This window comes from Anser anser (genome assembly GCF_964211835.1).
Source record: "Anser anser genome assembly, chromosome: 1".
Taxonomy (NCBI): Eukaryota; Metazoa; Chordata; class Aves; order Anseriformes; family Anatidae; genus Anser; species Anser anser.
In genome coordinates, this window is record NC_139720.1 from 117,381,883 (window position 1) to 117,404,904 (window position 23,022).

The 23,022-nt window shown below is 42.0% G+C and overlaps 1 protein-coding gene across 9 annotated transcripts in view; it reads left to right on the forward strand.

The window, feature by feature from the left end:
• The first annotated feature begins 2,700 nt into the window (after window positions 1-2,700).
• Window positions 2,701-23,022, forward strand: part of PKNOX1 (PBX/knotted 1 homeobox 1) — a 44,568-nt gene continuing 24,246 nt past the window's right edge. Inside the window, exons 1-5 of one of the 9 annotated variants that reach the window (XM_083797554.1) lie at window positions 2,701-2,851; window positions 12,146-12,233; window positions 16,619-16,720; window positions 19,988-20,115; window positions 21,268-21,439. In XM_083797554.1, coding sequence (XP_083653680.1) covers window positions 16,670-16,720; window positions 19,988-20,115; window positions 21,268-21,439 — 351 coding nt within the window. In that variant the 5' untranslated portion in view covers window positions 2,701-2,851; window positions 12,146-12,233; window positions 16,619-16,669. Of the gene's footprint in view, window positions 2,852-3,216; window positions 12,234-16,618; window positions 16,721-17,175; window positions 18,811-18,900; window positions 19,303-19,987; window positions 20,116-21,267; window positions 21,440-23,022 lie in introns of those variants that run through there. The other 8 variants (XM_083797557.1, XM_083797556.1, XM_083797559.1 and 5 more) reach the window with 8 other exon arrangements.

Here is a 23,022-nt window from a genome sequence, read left to right on the forward strand (position 1 = left end):
CTAGACCAGGGGAAGTTCAGAGCACAAAACTCCATCAATTATGCAACAATCCTCACAAAATGTGCAGTGTGGAGAATTCCCTCCCGATAGCTGCCTTCAGTCTTGTGTATTGGACCCTCATCCTTCTGCAAAACTGATGAGGGACAACACACTATGTTTGGATGTTCAGAAATAAATAAAGAAAAGGATATCTATCCTTTCCTCTGGTCCATCTTTTTTCTCTCTCTCTCTTTTGTTGTTGTTGTTTGCTTGTTTTTGTTTGTCTTTGAATTACTCTTCTCAATTACTTCTTCATTCCTTTCCTCTGCTCCTCTCCTTCCAGTTCTTTCTGTTTTCCAAATTTTGCACGCTTCCCTCAAAAGCCTTGCCATTTGTAGTGCCCTTCTTAAATCTGCATCTTCTGGAGTCATTTCAGCTGGTGTATTTTTTAAAAGTAAGCGTCTTAGCTTTCAAGCCTGCAGAGGCTGTATCAGAGAGACTGGAAGATAAAATGAAAAACAGGGAACCTCTCATCAGTGGCTGTGAACAGTGAATTCAGGGGGCTTAGAGATGGGCGGTGGGAAGGTGCAAGTTAAATCAAGGGTCATTTTTGGGTTACTTGCCTATGGGAATGAGGTTTACGTGTCTATGTCATGTGGATACAGGTGTATTTGGAGAGGTACCCATGCCATTTAATTACATTTGGACCTAGCGATTTACTTCAGCACCGTAGGAGATAGGATTAAAGCTATCAGAATAATGTAGCTCCTGTAGCTTTAACAAAGACGAGTTATCGAGGAGAGATAAATAGGAATCATCATCCAGAATACTTGCTGGATGATGGGAAGTCTGCAGCGGGAGCTTTTAGGCAACAGAGTGCACTGATGGAAAGAACCCTTACGTACACCACAGCTTCGGATGAGATTTCAGTCAAAGCTTGCATCTGCTTAGACCCTAAAGTTACCCAGTCATGAAGCACACAGGTAGGGACCTAGGCTTTCTTTGTGCTGGTGCTTGAGAAATCACGTGAGTTAGGATTGAGGGAGTTAGAACGTGTATTTGTGCTACAGGAAGTGTAAGGGATTGAGAAGAAAAAAACATGGAATAAGCTTAATTACAAAGGAGACCACTAAACGGGATTACTGGGGTAAGGGGAAGAGAGCAGTGAGGAATTTCTACACCTGTTGTGTGTGAGGGGGGAGCTGGGGAAGAGAAAGTGGCAGGCAGGAAAAGAAGGACAAGTGAAGGGAAGCAGGAGAAAGGAAAATTAAAGTTGGGAAAGGCATCAAAAAAGACTTTGAAGATACCTGGGAGAAGGGATTAAACAGAAACTAAATTAGTTTGAATTTAATCTGTTCTTTCTCAGAAGGAATCAGTGAACTCCTGTCCAAAGACACACGGGCAAAGCAGATGGAGAACAAAGGGTTTGCAGGGTGAATCAAATTTGAGGAGAAGGCAGGTCCGGGCATGGGAACCAGTTAATGTGAAGCACTGTTTAGTGAATGTGTCACTAATGAATGTGTCAGGGATGGCGAGGGAGGAAAGTTGTGGTAGAAGAAGTCAGCTTGGCCACAGGAATCCTATTAGAGATGTTGCACGGCGCAAGACCAGGAATAGAGAACGAGGCTTTTGTGAGTAAGAGAAACTGAGGTGGCTTTTTTTTTTTTTTTTTTAATAATCTTGTTTCTTTAAATGATTCACGTGAACTTTTGAGCACCTTGGATTAGCCTGGTTCCTTTTCTTTCCCACTTTCTCTGCGTGACGTACGAGCTCCTTCTGCGTTCGCCAGCCTAACGCTGCATGGTTCGGCCTGTACCAGGAGAAAAATTTCTCAAAACAAATGCCTGTGAGGGCTCTGGGCGGCCTGGGGAGAGGACGAAACACCCGTTTTGTCAGCAGACAAGTGGTGGCAGTGTGCGCAGCGATGGGATTCCTCAGGACCCAGAACAACTGTTGTCAGCTGGGCAGGGTCTTGACACAGTCAGAGAGGACTGAAGGTGGAGCGGGCTCGCAGGATCATTTAAGTGGATATTTGTACTGCCAGGCTATTAGCCAGAAAGCCTGTTAGGCAGGCAGCCTGCTAGCCAGATCTCCTCCAAGCACGCTGGACCAGCATAAGGAGCGGTGTGGGCTTTGAAAGCCATGGGGCAATCCCAGTTTGCAGGGGAATAGGTTTGAAGGGGAATAGGGGAAGGGGAATAAGTGGGAAAGGGAATAGGGCAAGTGGGTAGCTGCTGTGGCAGTCCCAGTTTGAAGGGGAGTAAGCGGGTAGCTGCTGTGCTGCAGGGGGACCACAACGCCTGGCACTGAGCCTGTTTTGGTGTGGAGCAGTTTCCTAAAATGAGATTTTCTCCTTCCCCTGACCACTCGTGCCTTAAAAGCAGGGCTTAGACACCTCGGGACATTTCCCCAGGCAGACCTGGGAGCCCCCCCCAACCCTCCTGCCCGAGGACCCGTGAGGCGAGGAGCCCCCCGCGGCCCCACAGGGCTCCGCCCTCACAGACCCCCCCCAGCCCCATCCACCCGGCGGCTCGGGGCGAGCCCCCCCCCGCAGCGCGCAGCCCCTTGGTATCTCCCTCCCCCCCCCCTCCCCCGAGGAGGTGGTGGTTTAGCCTCCCCCCAGCGGAGGGAGGCGGAGCGGGCGTGGTTCCGCCGCGCGCCCCGCCCCCCTCATGCATATTCACGAGGCCGGGGCGCAGCCCCCGCCCCCCGGGCGGTGAATATTGATGAGGCGTGCCGCGCGGCGCGCTGGCGTGCGGCTCGGCGCGGGCGGCCATTGGCCCGGCGCGGGTGTGCGCGGTGACGCGCGGCGCGGCGGTGCGGGTCCCGATTGCTGCAGCCGCTTGTCAGTGTGACGAAGATTGGCACCCAGGTAAGCGCTGTCACTCAAACCCGCTCCCAGCCAGCCACACGCACGGCGCCGCGCCGCCGCCCGCCCGCCCGCCCGCCCGGCCGCCGCTCCGGCTCCGCTCCGGCTCCGCTCAACGGCACCGGGGGAGGGGGTGGGGGGGTGGGGGCAGCGGGAGCCGCGGCCGGCACGGGCGGCGGGGGAGGGGAGGAGGGGGAGGGGGAGGAAGGGGGGGGGGCGCTCGCGCCGCGGCTCGCGCCGGGGGTGGGGGGGGCTGAGGGAGGGGAGGGGGGAGCGAGGAAATTTCTGGAACCGCCGCCCGCCTTCGCCGCGCTGCTGGCGGGGGCGCGCGAGGGAGCGCGCGCGGAGGGAGGGGGGGGGGGGGGGGGGGGGGGGAGCCTTAAAGGGCCCCGCCTCGGGGGCCGAGGGGCTGAGGGCATGGGTCGGCCCCCGGGGCGCGCTGCGTGGCGCCCGCGCGTGTTGGCGGAGCTCGTCGCCGGCGTGTCGGCCCGTAAATGCGTTTAAATGCGGCTTCGTGGAGGGCTCCGCGGAATAAAGACGCAGAATTTTCCTGCTCTGAGGCCGTCGGTGGCCGTCCGCGGTCGTTACGTTTAGGTTTCCAGAAAGGACAAACAGCAGTTCCTTTCCGTTCGGTCCCCAGAGCCAGTCCCATGCCTCTTGGTATGTCACTGGTTTTAATCTACCCAAAACGAGCGATTCTGAATTTCTTCATACCCAAAACGAGCGATTCTGAATTTCTTCATATGCGTTCTGTCAGTTTACTGCCAATCAAATATGTACGTATTTCTTCAGTGGACTGGTTACGTATTTTCTTGTCACTTTATGATTAAAATACCCACACAAAAACTTTGGTGTTGGCTTTATCGTGCTTTCTTCGGGTGAGCCTCAGCTGACCAAATGGTAGATGGTGTAGCTCCGTTTTCTGCGTGTGCAAGGCAGAAACAGGGTCGCACAGAGGATGTTACACCGCACCCGGGCTTCATACTCTCTGATACTGCTCATTCTCACCGATCTGCATGATTTCGGGGCATGCATTTTTAGTCTACACCCATGTATCCCCATCTACATAAATGGAGCGCTTATACCTGTCTCTCATCTTGTTACGGTGTAGTTAAACTGCTTTGCTGGACTGCAGTTTATCTCGTTACCGTTTCCTGTGTGCTAATAGGAAAAGAAAACCCTTCGAGTTTTTTGTATGCTGCTGTTACAGTTTGGAAATAGACGTATTTCCAAATGTATGTATTTGGAAATTTCACTTCAGCATGTAAAACGTATCTACATGCCTTTAATATTAAAGAAGTAACAGCTTTATTTGTATGATTCTTCAGTCTAGATACCACGGTAAGGATTTGGTTTGTTTCTTGAAGTATTCCTGTATAGAAGTAATGTTTTAAAACTAAGTCCTTGCAGTCTTCCGTGAGTGGAACTAAAAAGAGCTTAGTTGAGTGAATGAAGTTTATGTGGTCATACTAAATTCTTGAGTCTTACAAAGTGGATGTGCCTCCTGGAAGCTGTACTTTCTTTCTTTTTCAGAGTTTTGCTTTTGGGCTGCATTGTTCTCACACCTTTGCCCATCCTGTAAATGCAGCGCTGTAAGAAAGTCATGGCAATTCCGCTTGCTACTACAGCAAATTCAGAAGCGTTTAAGAAGCAGACCAGTTTCCCAGAATAGAGCGACTCTTTCTTTCGCTGTTACTAAGCCTTGCTCTGACAGCCAGGAGCGAATGGCCCGCAAACCCTCTCCTGTGGTAGCTACCATCCCGCGAGGAGAGAGGTGTAGGCCGGCTTGGCTGTCAGAACATGGTTCCGCGGTCCGGGAGCCTAACGCTGCCTCTGCAAAACCAGCACACGTGAAAGTTCAAAATAAAGCAGATTAGTATTTTAATTTCGGTGTAAATGAGGCTGGATCATTTGTGTGTGTGTGTGTGCGAAATTTAAAATTCCGCAAATGTTACTTCTTCCTTGCAGCAGCAGCTGGTTGCTTCGGTCTCGCTTGTTAAGAGTTTGGAGGTTTACAAATGATAAGTCTCTCGGGGGGTTGTTTTACCACAGCTCGATGCTGTACAAAATGTAAAACAACTTAGTGCTCTTCTGAGCAGAGGATTCCGAGAGCAAGGAAAAAAGCTGCTGATAGAGTGCTTTCCTTTGCTTGCTCGCTGCCAGATGTTGCCAAAGCATTTTACCCAGCCCATTACAGCCCTGCCTGAGATAATCGAATGCTAAAATATTCACGTTGGTTAGCGGATTCTTCACTTCGTTCAGTAAGGCCGTTTCGTGTCATAACTGTGTGATGTTGGTAGCACAAGTGGAGCTAGAAGCGAGGCAGAAAATAAAGACGCCAAGAATCTGGGAATACCAATCTTTTTGTTGCTGGAGCGTTGCCGTGCTTTTAGGAAGTTGGTAGCGGGCAGCAACTTGGGTTCTGTGCCAGCAGTATGGGGATACTGGGTCACATATGTTACCGAAGGATAAAAACGAAGTCAGCGTTAGAAATGGAAATAAAATTCAGGTCTGCTTGTATTCACCTACTCGCTTATCATCCTTCGTACAAACACACTTATTTGTTTTTAATACAGCAACTATTCCAGGCCATGAACTCTCTTTTTTTTTTTTTTTTTTCCTCCCCTACATGCATGTGTAACAGAGCTCTTTGCTGTTAAACAGGAAAGCCACTTAAATACATAAAACAGTCAAATGGAGATTTTTGAAAATGGGAGGTAAATGACTGTGATAATCCCGTACTGCCCCTGAGCCTGCTATTCAGACAAATGGGTAGAATATGGTAGCTTTCTGCTGGAGTACTGAACGGGGGAATTTTATTTGTTTATTTACTTATTTATTTATTACCACTAAACTTCAGTTTATATTTTGCTTGTGAGCTTTCCAAATTCTCTGCTTTTTCTTGAGTACAGAGGGAAAATCTGGTTTACAAAAAAAAATCGGAAATCTGGCTATGGTTCACATCCTGCTTAGCTTTCTGCAAACTGCACAGCAAACAAAACAATGGGAAAAAGGGTATTATAACACTTAATACTGAAAAAAATAAATTCCAAGTCTTTCATGCTCAAAAGAAACAGAGGTTTGTAAGACAGAAATCGGAGCTTTGTACACATTTGACATGCCTAGAGAATGGGGGAATGAACATGTGTGCTGCGTTGTATGTTTAATAACTAAAAAACTTCCAGGTCTGTCTACGCTCATGTAATTCACATCTTCTAGTCCCACCTGCATGTGTTGTGGGCCATGACAACTTGGTTTTTTTATTTTTTTAAGATGTTTTCAGTAGCTTATTTCTTAGTCATACTGAAATTTGCCATGATGTGTATGTTTGAGCAGGGTTATTCCGGAAAGTTTAGGCTAAAATGACTCAGCATTTTTGAAAAAGACATTAGGAGAAAGTAAATATGTTGACTGAAAGAGGAAGAAAAAGTGTTTGTTTGGCTCATTTAAGAGCATCTCAGCACTCGGGCTCTGGAATCGAGCGCTGCAGAGGAGAGGGGAAGGAGTGTGAGCATCGACAGGGTGTGTGTGGCTGCTCCTAGGGAAACTTCAACAAGGTAAAAGCTCTCGGAAAAACTGGTTCAAGTATTTTGCTTGGCAAATACTTACTAAATTGTCTGAATATCCTGTGTAACACGAGTGTTGTCCCGTCTGTTGCGCATCACCTGAGTGTGCAGTCATCGTCTGGACCGAGTAGTTGAGCATGATGCTTCCCGCAGCGGTAGGTGCTGGGTAAGTGCAATCCTGGATGGTCTTTCTTGAGCTGCACTTCTGCCCCAAGGTGCTTAGGCAGCGGCGGCACTGATGGAGGGGTGAAGATTGGCATTCACAGGGAGATGGGGACAGAGATGGAAGCTTGGTGGAAAAGCAGTAGTAAGCCCAGGAGCATGGAAGAGATGGTGCTAGCAAAGCTACAAATGGTGAGAGCGGAGGGAATGAGAGGGCAGCAGGTGGGGAAGAGGAGACCTGATGTGGAAGGAAGAAGGGGCAGGGTGGTACGAGGCTGGGGAGCACAGCGAGGTGGGTGGGAGAGGCAGGGAGCGTGGAGGGCACTAGCAGCAGCCTCCAGCAGCAGAGGCTGGAGCAGGGAGCATCTGCCTTGCAGAAAGTAGTCGGACTGATTGCCTCTGGTTAGCTGTGCTCGGCTGTTTACTGAGGAGCCGGAAAGGGAGAATTGTTTAAATAAATGCCACTTTGAAAAGAAAACAGCGATTTGCTCCAGGGCTTGGAGTTAGTAGTGAAATGGGGTAGCGAAACGTTGGAGTCGAAAAGGGAAAGGTGCTGGAAAACTTGCTGAGCAATTGGAACCAGACCTGGCAGCTGCTGGGCTGGGATTTTGTCACTTCAGTTTATCAACTAGTCCAAGTTCACGCTTGGTTCATTGACAGGCTCACAAGTCCATTGAAAACTATTGGTTTTGAAATTTTCAAGGACATAAAAATAAAATCATTGACAATGGAGCATCTCGATGAAGTGTTTAAATGCCTGAAATGTATAGAGGGGGGTGTGTTGCATATTCAACATCTTAAGCCCATTTTAAAGGCAGTTATTAGCTCAATGAAACTCATCATCTTCCTTCAGTTGTACTTCAGTATCATTAGGGATTAGTTTGTTATAGAAAGAATCATTAGAAACTTTATTAGTTTTGTAAATAAGAATGTTGGAAAACTTACAGATGCTTATGAAGTGACATCCTCTATAAAAATCCTGCTAACGTTGTAAAGAGTAATTAATAGCAATAAAGGCATAGTGAGATCGGTTCTTATTCTGTGTCTTCTTTGTGAAAATAACTATAAACACAAAACACAATTTCAGTCATAGCTTATTGGGTGCTGATAACAAATCTTGATTAACATCAGACTCCTGGTTCTTTGGTTTAATTCATTTAGTTTAATTCATATGGTTAAGTAGGAAAGTTGTACCAGAAGCAGTTCCGGCTGTGTAATTGCTGGTACGTGTCCTCTGGTCTTCAAGGGTTTCGTGGTTGTCTTTCTAATGCGGACCTCCTATCACTACAGCAGCAAGGCAGGCACTACACTCTTTTCGATATGAGGTCTAAAATGTCACAAGGACAGCGTCTTGGGTAAATCTTGAGGGGAAAAATAATAATTCTCTGCCCCGTAATAAGTAGATAGGTATGCGGCATCATGAGTGCATGCTGGGATTCACAAGCAAGGACCATAAAGTCCTTTAGTGTGCAGTGTTAAGAACGCAGGGGGGAAAAATAGCTAAAGGAATCATCTTTTACTGTGTGGATAGTAGGAATGAATGAGGGAGTGATGGGAAATACTTTCACTCCCTCCTACTCTTAATCCCACAGGAGTCTTGGAGCAATTAGAGAAGGAAGGTTTCCTTTCCCCCACATTTGGCTTTCCTTTTACCAAGATTTCCTTCTAGTCCCCTTAATTCCTTACTACTACTTTATGGAGCTAATAAAGCAGCATTGAATTACAGTGTGAAATGGGTAGGAGAAACTGAGGTGTTGCAGGAAGTTTCTTGAATTTGAGTCTTTTAATACTTGGAAGAATGAAGTTTTCATGACCATGAGGATTACCTTCTGCAATGCCAAGAGCTCCCTGGAGCCAGGATGCCTAGGACGCTGAGACGACAGTCTTTTACGACTAGATTGGAATAGGATTTCTCATCTTTCTTGTTATGAAGAAGCACTATGGTAAACTGGCAGTAACATGAACCATGATTGTGTGCACTTCCCCAGAAATGCGTTGGTGCAGACCCAAAGGACGTATGCAGAATTAGGAGGTGAAGACCCAGGTGCCCTGAATTCTGCTTCCATTGCCGGGCCTTGAGAAATTTGTTATCTTACACATCCTTAATATCTACTTTGTCAGTTACTGCATATGCAACTCTAGCTTGTACTACCGAACAAAAGAGTGCTACTGTTTTATACAGTACTTTTTTGCATTTGGTACCTACAAATGGGAGAATTTCCAGAACCCCTTTAGAATACAGAGAACAGAGTTTGTTCAACGTGTGTGAATTGCTAAAGGGACGCAAATCTTTTCATGAGGTGGTTTGTCATTTATCATGCTGCGTGACAGTGCGTGGTGATGCTTGGAAGATAAAGCCTTTGATGCAAATTCTTTGTATGCCTTGTTAAATTATCACATGGGATGATAGGAAAAAAAGAACGCTATGGGGAATTAACAGGACAAGAAAGCAGTACATACCGTATTGGAGTGGTCTTGCTGAAGAAAGTCAGTGTTACACAGCATATACATTCAAAATCCTACATGCACAGAGAGGTTAATGATAGGTTGCAGCTTGTATTTCTGAAGAAATTCACCTTTAGGAGTGAATTTTAATTTATTTTTAATTTTTGGTTTCTTAAATTATAAGGTGCATTCTTTTTTAATCTAATCTTCGTTCAGATTAATATATAAATAACTTTATTGCATCGCCAAACAATAAAGGGAAAAAAGTGACACAAAGTAAATCTCATTTTACTGCAGTAGAAAATTGGTTTTGGGGCTTTTTTAGGGCTCGTCTCCCAGGGAAATTGACAGAGTAGCTGTTGTGTAATAACTGTTTAGCTGTATCCGTGTAGTGTAACTCCCCGAGGCTGGTATTATATTCCTGAGCAGGAGCATCATCTTTCTGAAAGTGTAATATTTCTAAATAATGAGCGTACTTCGAAAGTACAAAAGACAGAGGAAATGAAAGCCACCTTGCTACTGAATACGGCCTACGTTCTCGTCAAGTGCAGTTTTAATAAACGTGCATGCATCAACTTCACGTTGGTTTGGTTGTCTTAATTTTACTAACTGTCTCTTCGTAGGCAGGTTGATGGAGATAAAGAACCATTGCAGCAAGGGTAGAATGAATTTCTGCTGGCAAGTTGTCATATACACTCTACGTTTTGCTGCATTACTATTATTTGAATCCATGAACGTATAAATGTATCTCACCCTTAATGTATGCTAATATTTGTCTATATGAATGTATGCACAGGTCTTTGTTTCTTACTGACATGCAAAATGAGCATGGCTGAACAGAGGCTTCATTTGTGCTTGAATGAACACGGCCGTATTTTACTTCGGAACAAAAAACTTTAGCTGTGGTACGGTTTTTAAATGACAAAGCAAGCAGCGGTCTGTTTTGGTGTTGTAGCTAACTATATTGTCTACGTTGATAACATGACTTCAAAGCTCATCTGTGAGAGGAGAAAGAGGAAGAAAACACGTTGGCAAGAGTAATTCTAAGTTTAGGCCCCACAGTGCCCTGGTATCGCCCCCATCCTTTAACAGCCATGTCTTCTCCCTGTTCTTGCCTCCTCTGACACAGATGGGAGGACAAAACAAGCAAGCTCGGACCTTGATCGTTTTCTTCCCTGATACGTTTTAGGGTAGACTGTAGTCTCTCAGTCACTCTCAGGTGTCTTTTGGAAGAAAGCAGTAAGAGCACAATGTCCTCTGGCTCCTCAGCCGAACCTCTTCCTCTATAGCATCTTCCACCTGGGCCTGTGTTTCTTCAGTACTTCCTTCCTTCTGCCCTCAGTCACCCATATGCACTGTCTGGAAGCCTTGTCTTGCCTGTTGAAGATTACCAGCTGAAGGCTTTGCAAGGAAGGGCCACTTTCTTCTTCGTACGTGAAACATTTTTTGAGTGATCCGATCTGGCAGCAGTGGCGTGCGGGGTTCTTTGCTGCGCTAGTTTCTGAATGGGAGGAACGACAGGCTCTTCAGACCGACGATGTGAAGTACTCCTTTATGTCTGAGCAGACACAAGGCGTGGATAATACCCATATATCTGGCAGTGACCTACGTTCAGAAGACTCTGTATAGTGAGAAGTCCTTTGTTTGAAAGTAGCCCCGTAAGTTGAGGTAGGTGAAAATGAGTACCAAAATGACAGAATGTGAATAGTGTGTGAAGAAGGGAATAAGAGGTGTGGTGTCTTCTCATGGCAGAGTTGAGAAGTTCCTAAAAGGAGAGAAGACCATTCCTGGGGGACACAGGTCTTTGACAGCTTTAGAGAAAGTGGTGAGAACTAACACCTCATCTGCCCTTCGAGGCTTCACGAGTGGGTACACAAGCGTGGACTGAGACTCCTAGCTCAGTATTTCATCTCTAACCAGTGACCAAATCATAGACTGCCTTATAGCTGCCCTGAGTATCTTCCCAGCTCTTCCAGAGCTAGGTTTCATGTACTAGAGATGGCATCTGTATTGGCTGGCCTTCAGTATTTTGTTTTTCTGTGAACTTGCCTGAAAAACCATTACTTGTACACTACACACAGATAAATTCTGGTTCTCAAATGTAAATACTAACTTCATCTCGCTTTCAAAAATGACGTTATCTTCGTTACGGTTTTTATGCAGATGGCAAAACTGGGAACATGAGAACTTTTTGTGAGAAAGGGAGATAGTCCAGTTCAAGACCTCAGCTGTGTGTTTTAGCCATCATATTGTTTCGGTTGGCCTTTGTACAACGTTAGTGCCAGGAACCTCCCCTGAGATAGTTTTGCAGGCTTTCTTTACTGCTTTTCAGCAGTTGTGTTTTCTAAATTCTTTCACTATCCTTGCTGCTTTGCTTGCACAATCGTTACTAGCCTTTAAAGTAGCTTTAACATGTCATGTAATGTGAAATAAAATAATTAAATAAAAGTAATTTTAAGGGATATTTTTTGAAAGCTTGTTAAAATTGTTGAATACTGTAGCAGAACCTGCCTTCTCCGAACATACGGTACTAATGATGGCTCATGCTCCTTCGTATGCTGTTAGTTCTTACCTTGTAGTAGATTACTTGATTGTAGCCATCATTAGAATACATTCCACAGTCAAATCAAAGCATGATTATGAAGGAGATTTACATCGGGGAAAAAAAAGTCTTTGACCTTTCTTGGCTTCGTGCTGAATTTTTACACAGAACTTCCTTTAAAACACTGATGAGTTGTTCCTATTTGCATTTTGTAGTTTTATTTTGGGATGTGTCTTGTCTAGTCTAAGCAGACAGACAGTGAACCAGAGAGTAAAGAATTCAAGTAAAGATTCAAGAGCAAGCAAGTCAGCAGTCCAAACACAGCTTTCTGTTACAGGCATCAGCAAAGACGAAGAACGAATGTAATAACATCAGGGACTGCTATCCCCGATACTGTGGGACAGTAGGGGGGATTACAGGTTATGAAAAATGCAGAAAAATTGCAAAGAAGAATTCCTCTCATTTTACTTCTTCCTTGGGTGGAAGAAAAAATAAACCCAAATATTTCCTTTCTTTCTGAGACTGATTGAGGAATGTTTTATGTTGTTGTCTCCTCCTGAACCTTTCTCTGTTGGTTCCTAGGTTCCTGTCCTGCACCTGGTACGTCAGTGGGATTCACTCTGCCGTGATGAGATAATGGCGTCTCCAACCCACTGAAGGAAGGAGAGGGGTGAGCAGCTTTCTCCCAGCCAACTTTTGAGCTCTTTTAGAAAGCAGTGTGCCATGGGAGAAAATATCATTATGTATTTTGATGCCGAGCAAAGCCAGTTCTAGATGATTTTTGTGCGTCAAACAGGCTTGCGGTTTTGATTCTGTTTAACGTTGAATTGACTATAAGGGTGTGTGTTACACAGCAAACGCCAGGACTAAAGTTAAGAATGAACGAACAAATAGCCATACTGATTCTGCCAGTTGCCCATTTCTCTCTGAAGTACTTCAAAAGAACGTACATAGGGGAAAATTAAAAGGAACAATTACGTGTTAACAAGTCAGTTGGGTAGTTTCTTCACAACCTTAAGACAGTTAGTGGTTGGTTTATACCCTGAAGCATAACTATTTATATCTCTTACAAACATCTGTTGTAGCTTGTATATGTTAAAAATGATATTACTGAACTCCAACAGCTTACTTGCACCTTCTGTTAACATTACTGGGTGGTCCCTGTGCTCTTAATTATGAAGGAGTAAGTAGAGCAAGTGAGGAGTGATGGACATGAAGTAATCACTTTGAGTACGTGTTTCAGCTCACCTTTAATCTTTTTACTTAGATGCTCTTTAACTTGCACAGTCTGCACATTTCTAATTATGATCACCCCTCTCGATTTAGCTTCCTTTCTACTCTACTTTTTACCTCCACACTTGTTTTTATTTAAAGGCTTGAATTGTTTTCCTTTCACTTTGTTTTGCAAAACACAATGCTTTCACAAATTCCGTTTCGCCGCAGATGTCAGTGGTGTTTCTGGTTGCAGTTCATGTGTCAGCTTCCAGTTTACATGAAACGTTTTCTTGCGTTTTGTTTTCAAAATAAATAAAATGAGGTTAATTCTGTTCTGCGTGAAGCAGACTGGCAGACCCTCTCAGCCGCCGGTTATTTTTGTTGTTTGTAACTCTTTGAATGTAACACAACTGCACTGTTTTCCTTCTACTCTCAATTTCTTTCACAAAGAATAATTGGAATTTTTAAAGCTGAGTTGGCCAGGAGTCATGTGTGCATAGGCCCGCTTCAGATACCTTAGGCCATATAGCATTAGGCATAGCCATGCTGGTTAAAGATGGTCCTGCTGTGAGTTGATAATCACCACACATGAACCAGAAATTACCACACTCATAGGTCAGCCAAGAGCAGGGGTTGTGTGAGTGCACGGCAATGTGCTTGAGACAAAGTCAGCTGGTTTGCATCATAGCCACCTTTAACAGTGGGTTGAACTAGCCTGGCTGACTTTATGTAGAAGGGATCAGACGTCGTTCACGTGCTCGGTGAGCTCAGGGGTAGGGCTGTGGAAGTAATTAGCTCTGGCAGGGTGGCAGTGATAAACATCTGGGAGTGATACCAGCTTCATCTAGCATCGCTGCTTGCAGAACGAACATCTGCTTAGGCTGTGTATCTGCTAACTAGAACTGGATGCTGGATCCTAAATTAGGTTATAAAAGCCAAATGTGTAAATACCTTTTCAGTTCTTTTTCTTGAAGTCTAACACAGTTTGTTTCTAACCACTACTGGATAATGAGGAGATGTTTCTCTTTAGTGAACTAAAGTAATTCCTCAGTTAATTGCCTCAATTTAAGTGTGTCATTAGCTCAATTTGTTCTTCTTGATTTGCAGTAGTTGTCTTCACTAAATCTCATCAGTTGCTATCTTGCCTAATAGCTTAATCTTCCTCTACTGTAATTATAAGTCAGAGGGGAAGCTCTTATGGGAAATGAAGAATATACCCACGTAGAATGCTCTCCAGCTATTCCACTGGGAGAGAATGAGGCTTTTTGGAGAAATTGTCTGTGCATCTAGCTCAAAGCTGAGCACCTCTTTCTTCCATCCTTCACGTGGACTGAGGGATTTCCAAACCCAGAATGTCTCTTCCTTCTGGAAATCTAGAAGGAAGGGTTAGTCCTGTTTTACCTTTTCTTATTTCCTCATTTCTAAGAACTTATCTTTCTCCCACAGTCAGACAATTTCTTTAATGACATTTTGTGAGCGAAACCACTTCTAAAATAATCACCAAATTGTGTTTACTATTTTGTTGTTGACTGAGTGTGCTCTGCTCAAATGTTCTGTTTTGATTTTGAGGGTAGTCTGGTGTGTGCTTCTGATATCTCAGTCAGAAATGAAATGTGTGCCTTTTGGGAAGAAAAGCGGGATTTTGCATGTGCCTCTTTGTCAATATAGTCAGTCGTTAACGCCCTGGTTGTAAGCTATCATTTCTGAAAAAATAAACGCTTAAACATAATGTAAATGCTTACAGGGCTGATGTTTTAGCCCTTATGATACATTCCCTTAAAGTTCTCTTGGAAAGATACCTATGCCTAGATATCTGATTTAACTTTAACATGGAATGATTCATAGCTATTAAAAAAAAAAAAGTCTAAGGAGAAAGTGGTTTTGTAACACTTGTGTAAAAACTTAAAAGGTATTCTTCATGTTAGTGTCAGCGTGAGATTAGGGATTATGGGGATTGAGGATTTTGTTCTGTTGATGGTTTTTGTCTTTATTAATAAACATAAGCTAAGTGTTTGTCATGAGGCACAGACAGACTAGTAAAGCCATATGACAGAAAAGATTTCGTATTCTTCCCCAGGGCTTTTTGTATAAAGAAATAGAGTATTAACGTTCTGGCTACAGTTAGTGCACTTCATGTGTTAATACTATATATTTGGTGTATGTTACAACCACACACAAACGCCATGTGAGGCTTTTGGCTCGTCGTGGCACGACTTCTGGCAGGACGTTTCGGGATTCCGCCGCTCGAACCAAAACACTTCAGAGAACTTGGCTTTTACGGGGCGCTGGTTGCCACCAAACCACAACCAGACAACGCTTGCCTTAAAGCTATTAGAAAAAAACCCTGCATGCAGTCTTTATTCTCTTCTTCTGTCAACTGTATTCTGAAGAAAAAGATACTCTAGCATAGGAGTTCCCAAACCCCCGCATACCTTTTAGCTACAAGGCTGCAAGCTGCTTCAGGCAATACGTGCGCGTTGTCTGCAGACAGAAACTTGTTCAGCCATGCCATGACCCTGTGCCAGAACCAAGCTCGAAGAAGGGTATCTTGAAATTTGTCCCGTGTTTCCTAAACGAAACCTTTTACATGTGACTGATATTATCTGCAGGAGATACAGCTTTCCAGAACTGTAAAAATTCCTCTTCAAAATGGTCATATATAGTACTAGTATGCAATGGTTAAGGAATGATTTGAAAACAGTTTAAGCATTTGTAGTGATTGAACACATTACAAAGAAAATAGTTTTCATTTCAGATCTTAAGCTGGTCAAAATTCTAATACCTCATTCTTCAATGCTGATAGAAGCAGAAGAGAGCAGAAAACCTGGAATGAATACCTGGATGTAATCATTTTAAAGCAAGAGCTCTGTCTTTTTTTTTTAATATGACTATTTTTATAGTAGCTAAACATTAGGACTCCTACATGTCAAGAGAAATTGAGTTCTATGGTAATATTTAATGGTAACAGCTTAATGGATTGTGCTATTTGTATTGTAGTGCCTGCTAATCTGACAAGAAAATGAAAAGTAAAATAAGTGTGGTGGACTTTTTTTTTGAGCTCATCTAGTTACCAGATTCCAACTAATTCTTAGAGGGAATGACAGACATACATTTATTTCTTTCATAAATCTCACTGAAATTAGTATTTCCCAAAGTATTAAATGTCTATGAAAATGAGACTTGTGAATTTCTAAGTTGTTTTTCAAAGCATATAACTTCACAGGCCCAATTGTTTAAAAATAGATGTTGTTCCATCCTTTGCTGAGCCTTCCACGACTTGGATAGTAGATTCCTTATTTCAGAAGTGATTTGAGACTTTAGTTTTGCAAAAGAAATTTGGGGCCCTAATTTTAGAATATAGGATTCATGCTCATGAGTAAATTGGCATTCCTTAACACTTCCTACATTTGCTTCATCACTGCTAGTCTCAATATTTTTTTCAGTTACGGATCAATGTGGTGTTTGTTAGCCTTTACAGAACAAAGAAACAAATCTGTGCTCCTTTCTGTATTTTATGTGTTACCTTAGAATGAGTTAGCGTTTGTTTTTGCAGTGCTTAACTAGAGTTTACCTGAACTTTAGGAATGTAGCAGGACCTCATACTCTGATTAAAAATCTGATGTTAAAATAAGGAATTACAGAATGGATGTTTTAGTGATGAAGCCTGTTGTGATTTCCTATGTGGCATTTCATTGAGAAAATACATGTAACTTTTATTGTCAATAAACTCGCTGATTTTTTTTTGGTGTTATAACTCTTAATCTATTTTATATCTTTTGCAACTGGATTCAATGGTCACTTTTGTAACTGACTTTTTTCTTTTTTTTTCCTTTTTTAAAGAATAGTTGTTCATACTTATGATGATTTGACATAATTAACATATTCTTAACCATGATGGCAACACAGACATTAAGTATAGACAACTATCAAGATGGACAACAGGTAAGTGTGTTTTTCTTTCTCCATGAACTAATACAGTTAGCAAGAGAAGGACATAGTGACTCTATTGCCTACTTTGGCGTTATTTCAGTATCTGTTGTTTGTAAAAACAAGATCTTCAAAGTGACGAGCTAATATTCTTTAATATTTGAAAGCTTTTAATAAAAGCTTTCAATTAAAAGTTGATCTTTGCATGACTTCGCGTAACTTCTGGAAGAATGGGTAGGTAAGGGGTTTTCTTCTGATTCTGCTGTAGATTGTGTGCTGTAGTGCTCTTATTTTTAGGAAAGTCAGGTGTGTATCCTTAATATTTTGAGTACATGATTCTTTGGTGTTCTTATGTGTCTGCAGTTACAATAGTCAGGTGACATTTCGGCAGCCATAGGCTCTTGGTCTTGAGCAATGAAGAATAAATTTAGTTATGTAGAACTATCTATAGAACAATCTGGTTATCTAGAACTATCTATAAATTTAGTTATCTAGTTATCTAGCATATCTGTTATATGCTAGTTTGAATTGTTGCAATTATAATGCACACTGAAAACTGATAAAATACTTCAATTACTATAAGGAGCTTATGGATAAGAATTGCTCTTCCAGTCTCTTATTTCTGTTAACGAACAGCTAGAATTTGGAAGCATAGTAGGATATGTCTGGACATGATGTTTCTTCTTTGTACAACAGGCTGTGTATTGCAACAATTTGAATTGCTAAATTAAAATACTGTTAATTGGAGACAAGTCATGCCAGTGGCCTGTACTCTGAAGACCCATTTTTATGTTACCGTGTGTCAGCCCTAAGCAGTAAATACCAGTACTTCTGTCAGCAGATGGCAACAGTGGTGAACAGTCAGAAGAAAAACGGCAACTTTTTCCATCTCTTATAAAAGAAAAATGTTTATCTGAATGCAACCTGAGATTATTGCTTTTCTGTTGTTGTCTGCTGTTTTTATTGCAATTCTAATTTCTTTCTCTTCTCACCTGCCTTACATCTTTTACTTTATTCCCTCAGCAAATACATGCCACTCTGTGTCACTTCAGTGAAAGTAGGATGTGGTTTTGTATAGAACAGATTGGGAGAGATCATTTTCTTTCCACTTGTTTTGTGCTTTCAACTCAGTGACCAATATAGGCAGGTAATTTTGGTGCCTGCTTCTTTTGTGATGTAGAAATGGCCCACAGAAAATAGCTCGCAGTTTGAAGTGAGTTCTTTCTTTCCTCTTCCTAGCAAGGTAGAGCCCTAACTAAACACAATCTCCACCTTCAAAGTCTGCAGATGTGTGGCTCAACATTTATAATCACTTGTAGGAGTCACCCCCTCTTATTTTGCTCCTCCTTCTTGTCATTAGCCAAGAAATTAGTTCATTAAGTTGCATCATTTTTGCAAGCATTCTGGTTTAAAAATCATCTCTGCTTGCTGAGGAAGCTTTTTATGAGGTAGGATGCTGTACTGGGTTGGATACTGTGTCGTCTGCTCAGGTTCCTATTTTGCATGAACATGTCCCTGACAGGTATTAAAGTACACACCTTTCAGTTCTCTCAGGCTCTCATTGGGGCGGTGTAAAGGCCTTTTGCTTACCTTGTGTGGAAGTAGATGAAGTCGTGTCAGAGTCAGATTCTCTGATAGTTCCTGGCGGGCAGCTCCCCTCCCTCTCAGAGGGTTCCTGTGACATGTACGTGTATCCAAGGGGAAAGAGGGCAGAGGATTGCAGTCTTAAGTCCATTTCTAAAGGTGTCAATTCTGACTGCACGGTGATACCTAGCATCTGTCTCTGCTCCAGATAAAACTTGCTAGGGTTAAAGTAGAAAAGATCACAGCAACTTATTTTGTACAGAAGCTGCCAGTGCTCAAAAGGGAGAAAACCGAGGCATCGGGTTGTGGGGGGATGACTATGACTCCCCTTTAAGGTACCACTTACTCTGAGAGATATTTAACTGGAGATGATGGGGAAAACCACTTCCAACACCTGTGAAGAGCCTCCAAGGCATTGCCAGCCTCCCAGTGCAATGCAGGACGGGCTGGGTAGAAGCTGTGGCTGTACGTTGTTTTGCCAGTGGTGGCAGGCAGTGGTGCTGTGCTCCGAAATACAGCTGGTGAGGCAATCGGGGCTTTGCAAACAAACAGCTGAACGTGTGGATGCTAACATACAGGGAGGGTGGAGGCAGTGGGCAGGAAAAAGCCATAGGGAAGCAGAAAAGCTGTCCCCTGGAAGACAGGTGTTCATCTGCAGCCACGCCGCTAATGGAACAGCAGTGTGGAATTCAGCAGTTGTTGACCCCACAGGTGGGATCAATAATGGTAACGTGAGGAGGTATTTCACACAGTCACGGGGACTGGGGAGTTGTTCAGTCTTTTAAGTAGTTCCATAGGGCTTTCTATTTTTTCTACCTTTTTGCAGTTTTTTTTTCTTGCTCTGCTCGCTTGCTGACCGTCAATCCAGACAGGTTTTTTTTTTTCCCCTCTCATGGAAATTTATTGTTTTAGACTGACAGCTTTTACAAGAGGTGACTAAATTTGTTGTGTATGAATATGTGAATTGCGTTTAGATAAACTGGCAGATATATCTTTAAAAATATTTCTGAATGGTAGGTACTTACACTTCACCCCCCCCCCCCCCCCCCAATCAAAATTTGTCAAAATGTTTTTGTTAATTGGAATTGTAGAAGGAGTTATTACTGTTTTTTCCAGGAGCTTGATATTCCTAAAATAACTTCTTATCTCAACATGTAAATTTGAGTGGTGAAAGTTACGCTCCTGATAACTGAGAGATTGGTAGGACGATATTTTAGTTTTGTAAGAAAATGTGCATTTTAATTGGTAATAAAGACTTCAGGATCTCTTTTTTTCTGTATCTTGATATAATGTACAGTAAGAAATAAGAACACTCAGAGCAGAAGCTTTTCTTTTCTGTTGCTTCCATCCTAAACGCTTTTTATGTGGACATCCTTGTAAGATCTTTGGAACAATGGAGTCTAGCTTGCTTCAAAAATCACCGCTTTGAAGACAAAATGCTTTAACAATTTACTAATATCTGTAGTTCCAATTTAGAGCTGAGTGCTGAAACTTGAAATGACCTTTATATCACCCATCAAAAAGTCTCAAGGATTAAAAGAGTTTTTTTGTTACCGCTATGGCTTTTTGTATAATTGCCAAGTCATACCAACCTTCTGGCAATTTAGTAGCCCTTTGCATTGCTATTTCCTTAGAAAACAGTACACTTATTTTATGTCAAGCATACAGATCTACAGATAACTTATCCTTTTTCTACAGATGCAAGTAGTAACAGAGTTAAAAACTGAACAAGATCCCAACTGCTCTGAAACTGATGCAGAAGGGGTGAGTCCTGCCCCTGTAGAATCTCAAACTCCAATGGATGCAGACAAGCAGGCCATTTACAGGTAGTAATGGGCTCATGCTCTGTCTTTTGAAGGGTAAAGAGAGGTTTGGTTTTTTGTTGTTTTATGTTTGTTTTTTTTAGTAGTATAGGCAGCTTAAATTCAGATGATATCTTGGCTCTCTGTCTCAGTAGTAGTATCCAGGGAAAGAAGGAGATCAAGTTAACTTCACTGTTATTATTTATCCAAAAAAAAAACCACTTCCCTTTATTGTGGGATTCTTTCTATTTCAGCATAGTTCTAAGGATATTCTGAAGCTGGCTGCTTTTAAAGAGCAAGTGCAATTTAGCGAGCGACAGTTGAGTTTTGCTCACTATTTGTTATACTGTGCTTTTCATTTTTAATGTGGGATTTTATTGTAATTAGGTCAATCTTTATTTTCTTTAAGGATTACAATCTATTGTCCAGAAATTAGCTCAAACTGAATTAAATGTTGATGAGTAAACACAATAATTTGAGATTTTTTCCAGTGTTAAGTGCTGTGCTGAGCAGTACATTCAGTTTTGATGAATTTAAATGTTCTTTCATTTTTCTTCCATTTTAAATGCTTTATAAACACAGAATTATTACCAGTTTGCAGGTTAAAAAAGTAGAAAGACATACCCACTCGTTTGCAGATTTGTGCTGACAAAAGCGTCTTCTGCTCTGAGCCATTCTAACCTATTTTATAGGAGGCCTCTAAGTATAGTGTGCACACTGTAGCCAGTGCTGTAATGTTATTTATGATGTAGAAATAAGGCCCACATTGAAAAATAAATGATTTATTTATTCATTTTGGACTTTAAATTAAAGTTTAAATCTCTATTCATCCTATTTGTAAGTCTTAATCCCCATTTCTAATGCGTTGTATTTAATCACTCAATTACAGTAAATGAAATAGCATGTCACAGCTCTTTAGATTGTGATTGTTCTGTTTGTTTAAATAGACTTATTTTGCTGCTTTACTTGCCTCTAGGTTGTGTGGTAAATCAAAACGGAAAAACAAACTTTCATCGTGTTCTGCTGTAGCCAGTAATGTTATGTGCATTCTCCTCCAAGACTTGTCTCTCTGTTTCTTGTGAGAGTGACTGTTACCTTATGTGAGCTAGATAGCTCTCTTTTTAGTAGTGTACATAAGCGAAAATACTTATTCATATATTTTAATGTTCATTCTAGGCACCCACTATTTCCCTTGTTAGCACTATTATTTGAAAAATGTGAACAATCTACCCAAGGCTCAGAAGGTACAACTTCTGCAAGTTTTGATGTAGATATTGAAAATTTTGTAAGGAAGCAGGAGAAAGAAGGAAAACCCTTTTTCTGTGAAGATCCAGAGACTGATAATCTGGTAAGTGTAAACTGTTCGCTTTATTTCTGAAAGAATTATCATGTTTGTTTCTTTTTCCTAATTTCATGTGGCAACTGGTGCTTATAGCTTCCCCTCAGTTGTTTCTTCCTATAAAGGATATTTTTTTATTATGTTAACGCTCAGAAACAGTCCCTTTTTTTTTTCTCCTTTATCTGTAAACTTTTATTAGATCCTTCACAGTTGTTTCCCATATGGGTTTCTAAACTGGCTGATCAGCGTATTAGGGATGAGCAGAAACATCTGCTTTCCATAGCCAGGTTGACGCTGCAAATCAATTTTAAGTTGTTGAGCATATGACATATGTATATCAAAAGCATACCATGGGTGTAAGTTTCTTCAACTTTTTCTTAATCAGGATTCATATAGTTAATGTGGGAGCAGAGCTGTTAGTAAGGTGAGCTTAAAAACTCTTTGGCATGTAAGAAAAATGTCTGTATGTTGTTGTCTTCATTAAGATTTCTGAAACTCCTTCCTGTGGTGAAGTCATTTCCCTGGTCCCTTAGTCTCCCTCTTGAATCATATTCTCTAGAGAACACCTCTCTTGGCTCGCTGGTTTCTAAACTGTCTGCTTGCCTTCTTCATTTTAGAGTCATGTTGCAAATCAATTTTATCATGTTTAAGAGTTGCTAGAATTATAGGGGTCAAGTGTTTATCTACAGGGCTTTGTTTTGGAAAACCTGTTCCTTTAGGGTGACTGTAATAAAACAAGTCTTCGTCTTTGAGTCTACTTCATAGGAGAAAAAGCTACTTAAACTGTTGAAGTTCACAAACAAATCTAAATTGACAGTAATTGTAAACAACAATTGGAAAGAGTAATGTTTTAAAGCTGTTATTTAGAAAGACTTATGTGCACAATTAATATCCTGTGTGGGAGGCTAAGATGACGTATCTGGAGAAAACCTCTAAACAGAACCAAGGCTTAGGAGATGCTGTTTAGAAGTGGCAGTAGTGCTACCGTGAACAGCATGTAAGGAGGGGTGCATAGGGTTGCAAAACAGGGCTGATTTTTGGCTGTTTTTTCAGGCAGACTAGATAGTCACTTTGTATAACCTGATTTTGTTCCAAGCACTTTATGACTTATAGACTGATACTCAATGCACTGAAGTTCTGGGAAGGCAATATTTAAATATCGTCATTGAAAGTAAAGCTGCTAGAGTCTCTAGGTATATTTAGAGCGATGTGAGAGAAAAGAAAGCAGAAGGCAGCAGGCTGCAGAATGAGGCAAGCTTTTACGACAAGCTGAAAAGGTATAGGAAGTTACCTTTCTCAGCTATTTGTTACATCCTTTTCACTGTAAGTTTTACAGTGCCTGGGATGGAAATAGCCTAATGTATCATGTTAATAATCTTAATCTATGTAAATGTAAAGTCACCTTAGTTTAAATATTCTTTAAGGATGCGTGAATTTAACACAACTCACTTTGCACTAGTCCATCTTCAAGAGTGCTTTTACAAAGCTCTCTTACAGCTTGGGTTGTGGAGCTGTTTGTTTTACAGAGGCTTTTATTTTCAGTTTGGAAACATTCTGAGGCTCATTGAAGTTCAAATATGCACTTCAGATGG